Genomic DNA, 11,606 nt, shown 5'->3' on the forward strand with positions numbered 1-11,606 from the left:
ATGCCCACCGGAATGAAATGGCAAAACAAGGCACGTCATTCAAAAGGACTCTGAGCTCTACTGCCTCGCAGTGGCACATCTGGGCAACAGTCATAAATATTCACATCCGGGCAAATGGTGATGGAAATGTGCTTGTTCTGACAAAAGGACGAGTCAAAACCCAAACACAGGAGCTGCTCGATATGATTTGTTGAGTCTTTTCATTAACTTGAGAATGTCCGTCTGTATTTCTGTACGAAGCCTTGATGCATTTCTTTTCTTATTTTAAGGTATTTTCACTTATTACATGTTTCTGCTTCCGAATTGAATGAGGCTCAGTCGGACAAAGCTGATATTTTCCACGTGCCAATCAGTTAAGCCTCCTTTGAAGCAAAAATGAAATGCATTCAGTGTTTTTTTGTTTTTCAGCCACAACCTGGTTCCTTATGAAGCAGATTGGCTGAATTTGAGTGTTAAACTTTAAATATTTAAAGATGTTTTTCCCGGCAATTTGTTGCGTATTTAGTCATGAATATTTAATGTAATAGTGAAATACTTTAGATTTAGCCGGGGATTAGTTTGTTTTGTCAACACGTCCACACAATGGGAGACATCGGGGACAGATACTGTATGAGACGCTTGCTTAGTATATTCATCCGTGTCATAGAGCTCCGTTGGTTGCAAACATTTTATTTATAATTACAAGCCTCCCTGAAAGACTAAAAACACCATGTTTTACAGCCTTTGACATATATTTCTATAAGAAAAGGCCAATTTTCTCGATAGTAACGTGGAAAAAAGATGTAAATCTTACACGCAAGGCACAGGGACCTTTTAACCATGATAGCCGATCACCCTTGTATTGCTGACCATAACAAACAGTGTGAACAATGCTTTTATGTGATGATATAAGCTCAGTCAAAGTGGTCTTTCATCTGGCAGCTCCTGCACTACAAGCCCCAGAATTTCCCTTTTGTATTGCTGCATCTACATTCTGTGTAGTGTGGCACTAAAGCTCATCTCCAGTATCGTGTAGTGCTGTTCCAGGCGCTCGATAACCTCATTATCGAGCCTCGTCCCAGAGTCTGTCCCTCAAAGTCTGAATACTCCATCTCATACCAAGGGCACTTCTATGTATCCATCACATGCAACAATCTCTTCTTGTCGCCAGATTAACCTTTCTTCATGAACTCTGATGCAAAGTCGATGTTATGTGTGGCGCAAGAAGCGGCCTACCTAGTGTAACACATGTACCCAGAGCAGAGAAGTGATGTTGAAACAAAGACACTGACCATATTTATAATGTCTCCTTAATACCTTTTTCAACAACCATGGAGCTAAATGGCCCAGACGAAAAAGCGAAATCAGGTTGTGAATTCACAGAGTTTTTCTTACAGGATTTGTTGACAATAACAATACAGAAAATCGCCGGCCTTATCCTTTAAGCCCCCCGTAATTTCAAATGCAGAGTGAGAGAGTGAGAAGTTGAGCCCAACAAAGCTGGAATAAATCCACAGCTGCACTTGACAATATCATGGAGAAAAGCTGTATGCAAGATGCAACTATTACAAATGGATATAAAACTTGTGAGTTGCTTTAAGTGCTGCGAGTTCTTTTTTTGGGGGGGGGGTTATACCGATTAGCTCAGACAATTTTACATTTTTTTTCTGTCTGACAGTACTTCCTGCAGATAGATTTGATTTGGTAAATCTCCGCTTAAATAGGAGGAATTGGATGGGATTCGTCAGGACGTATTGATTATACCTCTGGACAGTGCAGTATCAGTATAAGCTATCTCTAATCAATCCCTATAATGCCTCTAGTTAGCCAGTCCTTCCAATTTAGAGGTCAAGGAGTTGGCCAAACAGCCAAACAATTTAGCTCCCAAGCAAGAGACAAATCAATGTTTTGCACAGGACACGATCATATTTAGGGAAATTCATTACACAGGAAGATGGGCATTCTGCCTCGAGCATTGATTAGAGCACATTGAATGCGAGTCAGTGGTAGCTGAGGAGCCGTGTCTGGCTGCCTGATTCACCATCAGAGGACCGACACATCACCACAGTGGGTCATCACACACTGCAGGGATGTGGGGGGGGGGGGGGGGGGGGGGGGGTTATCCTGGCAGTGCAGAGCAGGGTTCCTGCAGCACCACAAGGTCTGGTTGGATAATGAGCAGCCTTTGTGATGTGTACTGCAGGGGCTAGTGAAGCCTAAGCCACACAGACATTCAGAGATGTGAATCAGCCGCTATTGTCCTTGTTGCCTGCATTTTCACTTTCATTGTTGTTTGATACGATTTCACCCATTTCTGCACGTCATCCTATGGTCATTATGAAAATCTGGGACTACTGTACATTGGCCATGGTGATAATTAGTGTTTACATATTTAAGGCCAGAGGCACATGTAGAATCTCAAAGATACCCATATATATATATATATATATATATATAAAATATTTAGATTGTGAAATAAACTTTTCAATGAGACCAATTAATCTTTTGTGTCTACATTTAAAATGTGAAGCACTTCTGCAACTACTAACAAGTTTGTATGCGCACGCTAGTTTGCATGCAGTAGCATTCACTGGATGACTGGCGAGGGCAACGCACCATGACCTTTGCTTCCTCAACAACTTGTAACACAGTTGTCACTGCTGCTTTACAATTCACGGACCACCCGCTGAACGTGCCTCTTGCAACAAAATCACTTTTGTGTGATTAAAGCGCACGCGCCCGCACAAACATGTCACGGCTTCACCTCATCGCCACTCAACAGCCGGACAACTTCCTCCGCACTTTACAGCTCGATCTCATTAACGGAGCACAACACATTCCTGCTAAAACGGCACGTGTGGGTTATCATAAGGAGCAGGTTCTACCTGAATTAGCGCCGTCAGTGAGGGCTGAAAACATAATGAGTGGCGACTGCTGTGTAAACCTTTCTAAACACGTGGCTGCAGCTGCATGGTTGTCAGTTACCCGTGGGAGTGAAAAAAAAAAATTTAAAAAAAGTTTAAAAATGCCAGCGATCTCTCTTGTAGATGGAGACTAACAATAGCACATTACCAGAGTGTGATCTGCAGGGTTGCATGGGCCACTGCACCTATTGGCCTTTTGCCCATCTAAGTAGCAAAGTCAATCTGTTGTGTGCACTCATGCTAAAGAGAGAGATGCGGTGAAATCCCTGCTTAAGGCCTCATATCTTCACAACAATAAGGGATGCGGTTTCCTTTTTCGAGAAACAAATTTCTCATTACTTTTTTGACAAGCATTTGAATATCTATATGGACTTAATTTCATGCTTGACCTGCATTTCCCCATAGATGTAAGGCGAAATGGCTGAAGTCAAAATGACTTACTCGGAACTCAAATGGCGACAAGCATTGACTCGTCTTTGTTTCTTTTTAAAATTTATATGTTTGTGCAATCGTATGACAAAAAGTTCTCGATCCGTCTGTGTGCAAAAATCTACTGTCTGGTCAAATTTTTATCAGTTTGCATTTCAAAGTTTAGTCCAGCACTTCCTCTGGCTCCTCAGGCCCCGAATATCGCGTTTGTACGAGCCATCAGAGAAGCTAGCGGCACATTTTTAGGAGTAAGTTTGTTTGAAAATGGCCATCACTGAATAAATAGATCTTACAATCATTTCTATCATCCCTTAAAACTTCCTACCTTGTAGCTCTCTATGACCAATAACATGGAACCTTACTAATAAGAAGCGGACAGCATGTGGATATTGGAGCCAAATTAATCCACAGTTTATTCATTTATTTATTTTACCTGATACCTAAAAGCAGGTGTCGTGACTTTTGATCTCTCTACCGTACAGATTCGGCTGAAGGAAACGACAGAGCGAGGAGTTCAGCCTCAGGAAGTGCCCTGGACGTGAGCGGTGAGCTGTGGAGACTAGTTCAGATGTTTGCATGTGGTTGCAGTTCGACTCAGAGATAAGCCGAATCATTTGTCTGAAACCCACGTTTATTTTGAGAATATCTGCTGTTTAACAGATGTTTCAGCAGCGACAGTAAAATTTGCACCAGCTACAGAGTCACTACAGTGAGTATGGGGGGGGGGGGGAAGTACAGCACTACTGTTTAAAGACAGTGACACATAAGACGTCAGCCATAACATTATGACTCCCGTGTGTACTTTAATGCAATCCGATACAGTGGCTCTGCCCTGATTTCTACTCTTACAAGGTTATAAGTTCTCAAGTTTTTAGGGTTGAAACTGTCAGAAAGGTGATTACATACGAAAGGTGGGTGGTGGAGTTGGACTCGAGTGCATTATAAGAAGAGGTGGTTCTACTGTTTTGGCCGCCACCTTATTTAAAACGCAGTGGAAAACCCGGCACAGCCATTCAAGTGGTGCTGCGTTAAAGTTTAATTCGTTATTTGTTTATTGGAAATGCAATATTTCACTAATAAGACCCCTGACGTCTCATGAGGGACTATGACCAAAACACTGCGTTTTAACTAAAGTCTGACAGTGTACGGGAATTCATCACTACAGCATTTAATGACACGATAGCACCAGCGACATCTGAAACTCTTTGGTTGGTTGGTTAAAAATGTAATAAAAGTTGAGTCACATAATAAAGGCCGCTACATTTTAATCATTATTAATGCATTGACTTCATAGTTCATTTCCAGCTTCAGTTTGCTTGCAAATAGAAAGCCTCAGTGGGAGTCAGTAGACTACAGCAATAAACATTAGAATTGAATTAGATGAATAAGTGTCTGTAATGTCAGTTCAATATCTTGGACAAGTTAATGTTGTGATTCAAACGGCTGCGAGCACTAGCATGAATTTATTTCCGGGGAGAGTCCACAAGTGCCTAAATAACTCGCGTCTTACATCACCACAGATCACGTACCTCTGAGGATAAATACTTAAGTATTCATCAAAGGAATTTCTGGTAAATCCGATCCAGTTCCTTCTAGACATAAGTGATCCTGATCATCCACGCTTAACAGCTTAATACGTGTAAGATTTACTGTACACATTACTCAGATTGTGTTGGTTTAAAGCGGAACAAGAGCGACGTGGTTCAGTGAAACCAGGGCTGTCAGGCTGCTTCGTCACCTCTGATTTACTGGAGCGTGAGAACGGCTGAGATGACCAGAGGTAGCAGGAGGCCAGAGAGCACGCGATGGCTTCCTGAGGTGAGTCTCGCCCCATACTGGTCCAGGAGCTGCAGGGCAACTCCATTGCTCCAACCAAAGCCCAGCTGCAGAGAGGTTAACACAGCAGAGTGTAGAGGTGTTTTTATTGCATCTATTGGAGCACGAGCTTTTTATGAAATGACTAAGACGTGAGAGCAGGCAAAAGGGTTCACATTAAGAAGCAGAAGTGAAATACAAAGAATTGACAAGGCATGAATTCAGAAATACTAGTGTGACTACGTGACAGGAAATACCTGAACTTCATATTCTCCTCCACCTCCAGGTTTGCCATCTCCATTCACATCATACTGTCAGAAGGAAGGAAATTGCACATTCTGAGCCAGCTGTGTTATCAGTGCACAACACGAGCTCCGAAACGCTGCAACCTGAAAAAGACTCACCTTTTCAAACATGGCGTCGTACTTGGCGTACGCCAACCAGTTTGTCTTGATCCAGCGCTGGGCCAAATCAAATGCTAGTTGTTTAGCCTCCTCTGAAGGCAGCTGGGATAAACCTGGAAATAGAGGATTTCAATCATCAAAACAAACCTGAGAAATGATTTTTAAAAATGTAAGTGACATGTTTTTATTACACGGGCTCTGTAGCGCTTCAGTGATTCCTGGTAGTACACGGAGCTTTAGGACAATTCAATGACCATTGACTGGAAAAACTAAAGTTTCATGTATCACATTTGCTTTTAACCAGAACTCTTGAGACTGGAAAGTCGTTGTGCCTGTAATCATTTGGAATTGTTATTGCACTATTCATGACTTTCAGGCCTATGATGTCTGCCCATGTGGGTGCTTCATGTCTATGTGTCTCACTGCTCAGGGGTTCTATTCACATGAAGCATTTTTTTTTCCCAGGCAGGAAGTGCTGCCGTGGCTGATGTGACCTACAAACAATGCTGTCATGGATTGTTTAACAATGTCTGATCTAGTGCTCGACTCAAGTTTAACCAACACAGCTAAAGCCAACGTTAAGCCAGTTTATACATTCAGTCCCCTCAGGATTTCAGACTTTCTAAAAAAAATAATAAAAAAATAAAAAAAAGTGATGTGTGTTGCAGTGTTTTTATGATGTTTTAAATTGCAAATTCTTGGAGAATTAATGGGGGACGGGTTGAATTAATTGTTGTGAATGCAGATTCCTGGAGGGACTGTACAATGAACTAGCATTATACAGTGTGCAGCAGCTAGTTGGCTAATTGGCAATTGGCTTAAATCACTCGGCCTTGAGCAAAAGCATTTTGTACGTACAGTCAATATGTGGCCGTTTGGGCCAGAGTTCCAAAACCCATTATTGAAGGATCCTGACTCCAAATAAGAACGATGCTTTAAAGTTCAACCAACAACTCCAGGCTTCAAACTGACTCCAGTGCTACACCCACACTAAAGGCATAAAATCCCTAGAAATAAACTGAAATCTGATTGCCCCCCCCTCCCCAGAGTGATAAGGTGGTCCTACCGTCAAACTTTCAGCACAAGGACAACTGAGCAAATCTGTGGCTGAAATAGATCACTATTATAAATACATTTAAAAAGATTTCATCATTGTTGCGTTTTCTTTACGTTACATAATAAAGTCAAGACTAAACAGTTTAGGGCCTTGAGAGGACTTTGCTGTGAATTACTGCACATGATGATTATGTCAATTGTACCAATCCTTTTCGTCCCCTCTAAAAAGGCATCTTGTGTTGTTTTTGACCACTAGTAGCACTATGGAGCAATGTTTTCTTTAGGGGTGGGTTTTGTGTGTGTCCGCATGTGGATGACATCATATCTGGTGCTGATGGTTTCGCACAAGTTCAGCTACGTGTTTGTTAGACTTCAAACGTATAACACAATGTGTTTAGGTGTGTAATGCTGGATGTACACAAACTATGGTTTTTTTTAAATACGACTCCACAATTTACACCCTCCAGTTATGCGTCTGTCAATTATAATGGAAGGCCAGTAGTTTTCCCCACATGCTTTGTTTTGTTCTGTTGCAACGTTACAGGTGAAAAATAAAGCACTGGTCTACAACCACTGTGCAGTTACGGATGATATTATGCACAATTCTGACAGTGGGAGGTCATTTGTGGTCACCTACCATCAATCAGCATGTGTTGTAAAGGCGGCCATGCATTGGGATAGTCCCACTGCTGCCCAGACTCTCTCAGTGAAGTGGGAACTCCGTTGGGAAACTGGAGAGCACCACTCCCCTGTGCAGACAAGAGCAACCAGAAGGCGAGACATGGTGAAAGGCTGTGCAGTGTGTGTGCGCCATCTGCTGGAGCAACCCGGCATTGTGCCTCCAGAACATGTCACGTCTCAATTTTTGGGGTGGGGGTTTCACCGCTTCAAGTACCGGTGGGGAATAATAACAAAGGAGCAACAATCTAAACTGTTGAAGTGGAGCTGCAGTGCACATGGTGCAACTGTGTTGACATTTGTGGGAAGAAAAAACAATATGTAACCTATGCTCATACAACTATCTGAAAAAAATACAGGTTTAAGTGTGTTTTCACACAAATGACATAAATACAGTTACTCACTTGCACTTAGACAGTATACAGACATTTGTCCAGGGTTTTCTAATGCCACTGCAACAAAAGGGTAGTTTGGTGACGTTTCTCACTAGAGATAATTTCCAGTGAACCAACTGTCCCAGTGAACTGTTTACTGTGATCTTTCCAGAAGTTGGTGACATTTGTGTCAGAGCCTCCTCCCATAGAAACCAACCCAAAATCCATTAATAACAATGGGTAAAAATATGATCAGTGTTTAACGTGGATGTGTTGAGATGCCTTAAAGCCAACCAAACCTTCAGATACTGCACTGCTCTCTCGGCCATCTCAGGCCGTGAGTAGCACCGAGCCCAAACAGGTGCCAGGTTAGACGGGTAAAATTCAGTGTTTTTGGACTGCATCACCAGGTTGTAGTCAAACCAGGCTCCCCTCTCTGCATCAAAGAGCACAGACTCTATTGCCCTCCGCCTTTGCTCTGCAGCCTGGTTATACAGCTCAGCTGAGTCACCATCTCCTGTCAGGAAACAGCACATCACCGTTACGTAACACCCGTGAGGAGCTAAAAGCAGTGTGCAGAGTGAAGTTTGTCCCAAGGTCAAAGGCTGCTCAGAAACTCACCCAGCGTCGCGTGAAATGAAGCAAGAGTCCTCTCATTGCGACACAGCAGAGCATTGAGGTCAGTGGGGATGATCTGACTTGTGCGGGTTTCTCTCAGGGTGCCGTTGTTGTGGCCCCCGTCTAGATACCAGCGGGACGTAAAGTCCCAGCCAGACTCTGCACCTGATTTCATATCCACCCACAGCTGCTCTATACGATCTGGGCCCCAAGAGAAAACCGTGACACCACTGACAGAGAGCCAACAAGTCAGGATCTAAAATGCAGCTCTTGTTCATGCACATTGTGTTTCTTAAATGGATAATTTAAAAAAACAAACAAAAAAAAACATGTTTTGGTGCAATTTTGTAATAGTTTTTAAAAGCTAAAAGTAAAACAGGATAAATACAGGAGGAATTAATGCATTGGGGGAAAAAAACAATCCCTCAAAATATTCTTAGAGAAAAGGAAAAGGTCTCCACTGTGGTGGCAGAACAATTCTATAATTTCAGTGAATTATGTAATTTCCCTTTTTTTCCTAATTGTGTTCAAATTGCTCTGCAAATATGAAAGAATGAAAATGAAATATTCATTACATTACTGAGGTATTTATAGAGCTAATTTATTTTGCACATATGATCCTTGAATCCAGGGGAATATATTCCACTTTACTGCAGAGGACTAATAATGAAATGGAGCACATCCATTACGGGAGTGAGCCCCCCACAGAGTTCCCCAGTTCTCCCCTTCATGGAATAAAACGACCATAGCTGGCTAATATTTCTTATGCTCATAAAGTGGAATTCACTCCCGGTAAACCCAGGCCACCCGGGGCTCTTACCATCAGTGAGGCCTTCGGCTAATTCCAGATCGTCTGTGTAGGATTCAGGCCTGATAAGAACAGAAGACAGGTTTGTGTCGTGTACCTGCACCAAGTCCACGTATCTTCAGTTTGTTTCCAGACCCACCTTGGCGCGCCCACCTGGACGCTATACCAGCTCAGCACATGTTCTTCGCCGTTCACTTTCACGGCCACAGAACGGTTCTGCATCCAGAACCGGTACTCCTTCTCCAGGATGGGTAAAGCTGCTCTAAAGCATGCAAGTGTGCACAAACAGCAGGAAGAAAGGTTTCAATGCTGAAAATATTTACACAGTCCTCAATGTCATCACATACAAAAGTTGAAGTGTCACATTTTAATTGGACATGTTAGGGGGAGAAAACCGGAGGCACAGGGAGACACAAGCACCGGGATTTTGACGTTTCAAATCCCCATTTTTCTCTTAATCCGGAGAGAAATGAGGCATCAGAATTATGAGAACGTGTCTGACAGGACGTCAGCTCGAGCCTAAATATCACCTGAGGAAGTCTTCATCCTTGGTTGCTTGATAGTAGCTCTCCACCATCAGAGTGAGGAATGGAGGCTGACTGCGCCTTTCATAGTAAACCCGCCCACCATTTGGAACGAAGCCATATCTGCAGGAGAGCGAGAGATCAAATCCCCCCCACCCCACCCCCCCAAGAGTTTTTCATTTTCAGTGCACAACTTAGGCTGTTAAATAACCTATTATTCAGAAAGAGCCTGTCGGACTAGTAGACAGATACTTCAATGAAGGTTTGAAGGTTCACCTGTTGACAAGATAGAGGAAGTTTTGGATCATCCCATAGGCCGTGTCTCTCATCTCTGACAGCAGGAGCCCTTTAATGACCCAGTAGGAGTCCCTGTTGGATACAGAGCAGCTCGTGTCATTGCCTGCACGGGGCACCTAGGTGGGCCCCTGGCTGGGGGGGGGGGGGTCTGTGATCTGTCCTCACTCCGACCTAGCGAGACTCTGTCAATCACGACAGGCGTCATGGTTCACTCACCAATAGTAGAGTTCCCTGAAACGCCCCCCGGGCACGATGATGGGATGTGGGGTGTAAATCTGCGAGTACAGCTCTGGGTGATCTCGAACGTCGGCTCGGATCTGGTGGAGAAATGAGCTCGTTGAAAAAAAAAAAAAAAACTTTGGCATCTTTACACATGAAGTTGGATTCTTGTTGTTGTTGGGTTTTCTATACAATTCTGGAAGTTCTTGACTTTATTAACACGTACTAAAATGATTTTTCTTCTGAATCGGTGCTGCATACGTCGATTTAACATGTCCAGTCAACAGCTCAAAACATATTTGGTTTCAAAAGTTGAAGCTGGTAAAACTTTAAAACCAGTTGGCTGTATTCGATAAGCTCACCTTCCTGCCAAGAGACTTCCACAGATTATGCAGTTTTTGGGCCCAGTCACGAAGTTCTTGGTCTGCTACTTTTCCCAGGAACGTTGGCCTGCACGCAACAATAAGCTCATCAACCTCACATGATTTGAAAATACAGTATGATGAGTCAAATAACTGGAGCCCACTTGTCAGGCCAGTCCGGCGGTGTCCACGACTCAAACTCCGTCCCAGGTGTTTCAAAATACGTGCTGAGGAACTCCTGCAGTTCAGCAGGTGGGACAGTCCTGTTCGGGAATTGGTTGGAAAGGTTGCGAAAAGCCGAGGAAACGACACCTGCGGGAAAAGACATGGAACTAGTGTAAGAAACCACAAACCTATTTTAGCAAAAGGTCATTTACCGACTGACTTACCAGGTGCTGCCTTCAGCTTCATGTCAACAAAGTATTTGTCATCGTCGAACAGTTTAGCTTTTTGGACCTGGTGCAAAATGGGCCCAGTGCAGTATATTTCACTGAAATTGCATTATACAGTCATTAATTATTAAATATGTAAAGAAGATCAACACACCAGTGTATTTGTCTAGTAAGGGAAAGCAATAACACTATATGAGCTTGATCAGGTGAGGGCAAAGGTGGGCTGATGACATAACTGAATCACATACAATACAAATCTGCAGTAGGCAATGGAGTCCATTTACAAAAAATCATATCCTTGTAGGAGTAGCAGCAAAAAGCAGATGTTCTGAGAAACATGTGGCCCAGTAAGAGCAAAGGAGCAGAAATATTCATATTCACCAAGACAGCATGCAGGAATTAACATGGTTTAAGTACAAGGTCGTCTCGTTTGCCGCTTACACGTTTTCCAGCTAGAAACCAACCGGAACGTTCCAAGCAGAACAGGCATTAATAGAGCGTCACCAGTATAGAAAGACACTTTGCGTTGGTCCCTTACCTGTCACATGGAGGTGGGAAAGCCCCCATTACGGCGGCCAAAAGAGCGAATGATGAAAAACAAAACACCAACTTATGCATCTTGAGCAACAAACTGAAGTGACTGCACATTAAGTGTGTGGGCTGAGAATTGCCAGTGGGTCAGAGTTTCTTTAAAGCCCTAATGAGAGAAAAGCAGGAAGGCACTGAC

At 43.2% G+C, this 11,606-nt stretch overlaps 1 protein-coding gene across 1 annotated transcript; it reads right to left on the reverse strand.

Annotated features, from left to right (window-relative positions):
• Positions 1-4,580: 4,580 nt before the first annotated feature.
• On the reverse strand, positions 4,581-11,591 carry treh (trehalase (brush-border membrane glycoprotein)). The gene is made up of 15 exons (XM_067508710.1): positions 11,418-11,591; positions 10,877-10,977; positions 10,652-10,799; positions 10,488-10,575; positions 10,123-10,223; positions 9,886-9,978; positions 9,616-9,732; positions 9,225-9,347; positions 9,098-9,147; positions 8,281-8,478; positions 7,959-8,176; positions 7,245-7,356; positions 5,552-5,664; positions 5,405-5,458; positions 4,581-5,215 (listed from the first exon to the last, which is right to left on the reverse strand). The coding sequence occupies exons 1-15, from the start codon at positions 11,525-11,527 to the stop codon at positions 5,078-5,080; spliced, it is 1,764 nt and encodes a 587-aa protein (XP_067364811.1). The 5' UTR covers positions 11,528-11,591; the 3' UTR covers positions 4,581-5,077.
• Between the last annotated feature and the right edge of the window lie 15 nt (positions 11,592-11,606).

The sequence above is a fragment of the Channa argus genome, chromosome 6 (assembly GCF_033026475.1).
Source record: "Channa argus isolate prfri chromosome 6, Channa argus male v1.0, whole genome shotgun sequence".
NCBI lineage: Eukaryota > Metazoa > Chordata > Actinopteri > Anabantiformes > Channidae > Channa > Channa argus.

What these genes read in the sequence shown, in the direction of transcription:
- treh (XM_067508710.1), bottom strand. Translation starts at nt 11,527, where the DNA reads ATGTGCAGTCACTTCAGTTTGTTGCTCAAGATGCATAAGTTGGTGTTT. An exon ending in TTCCTCTATCTTGTCAACAG is followed by an intron (nt 9,733 to 9,885) that starts GTGAACCTTCAA and finishes GCTCTCCTGCAG; the next exon opens with ATATGGCTTCGTTCCAAATG. An exon ending in AAGGATGAAGACTTCCTCAG is followed by an intron (nt 9,348 to 9,615) that starts GTGATATTTAGG and finishes TGCATGCTTTAG; the next exon opens with AGCAGCTTTACCCATCCTGG.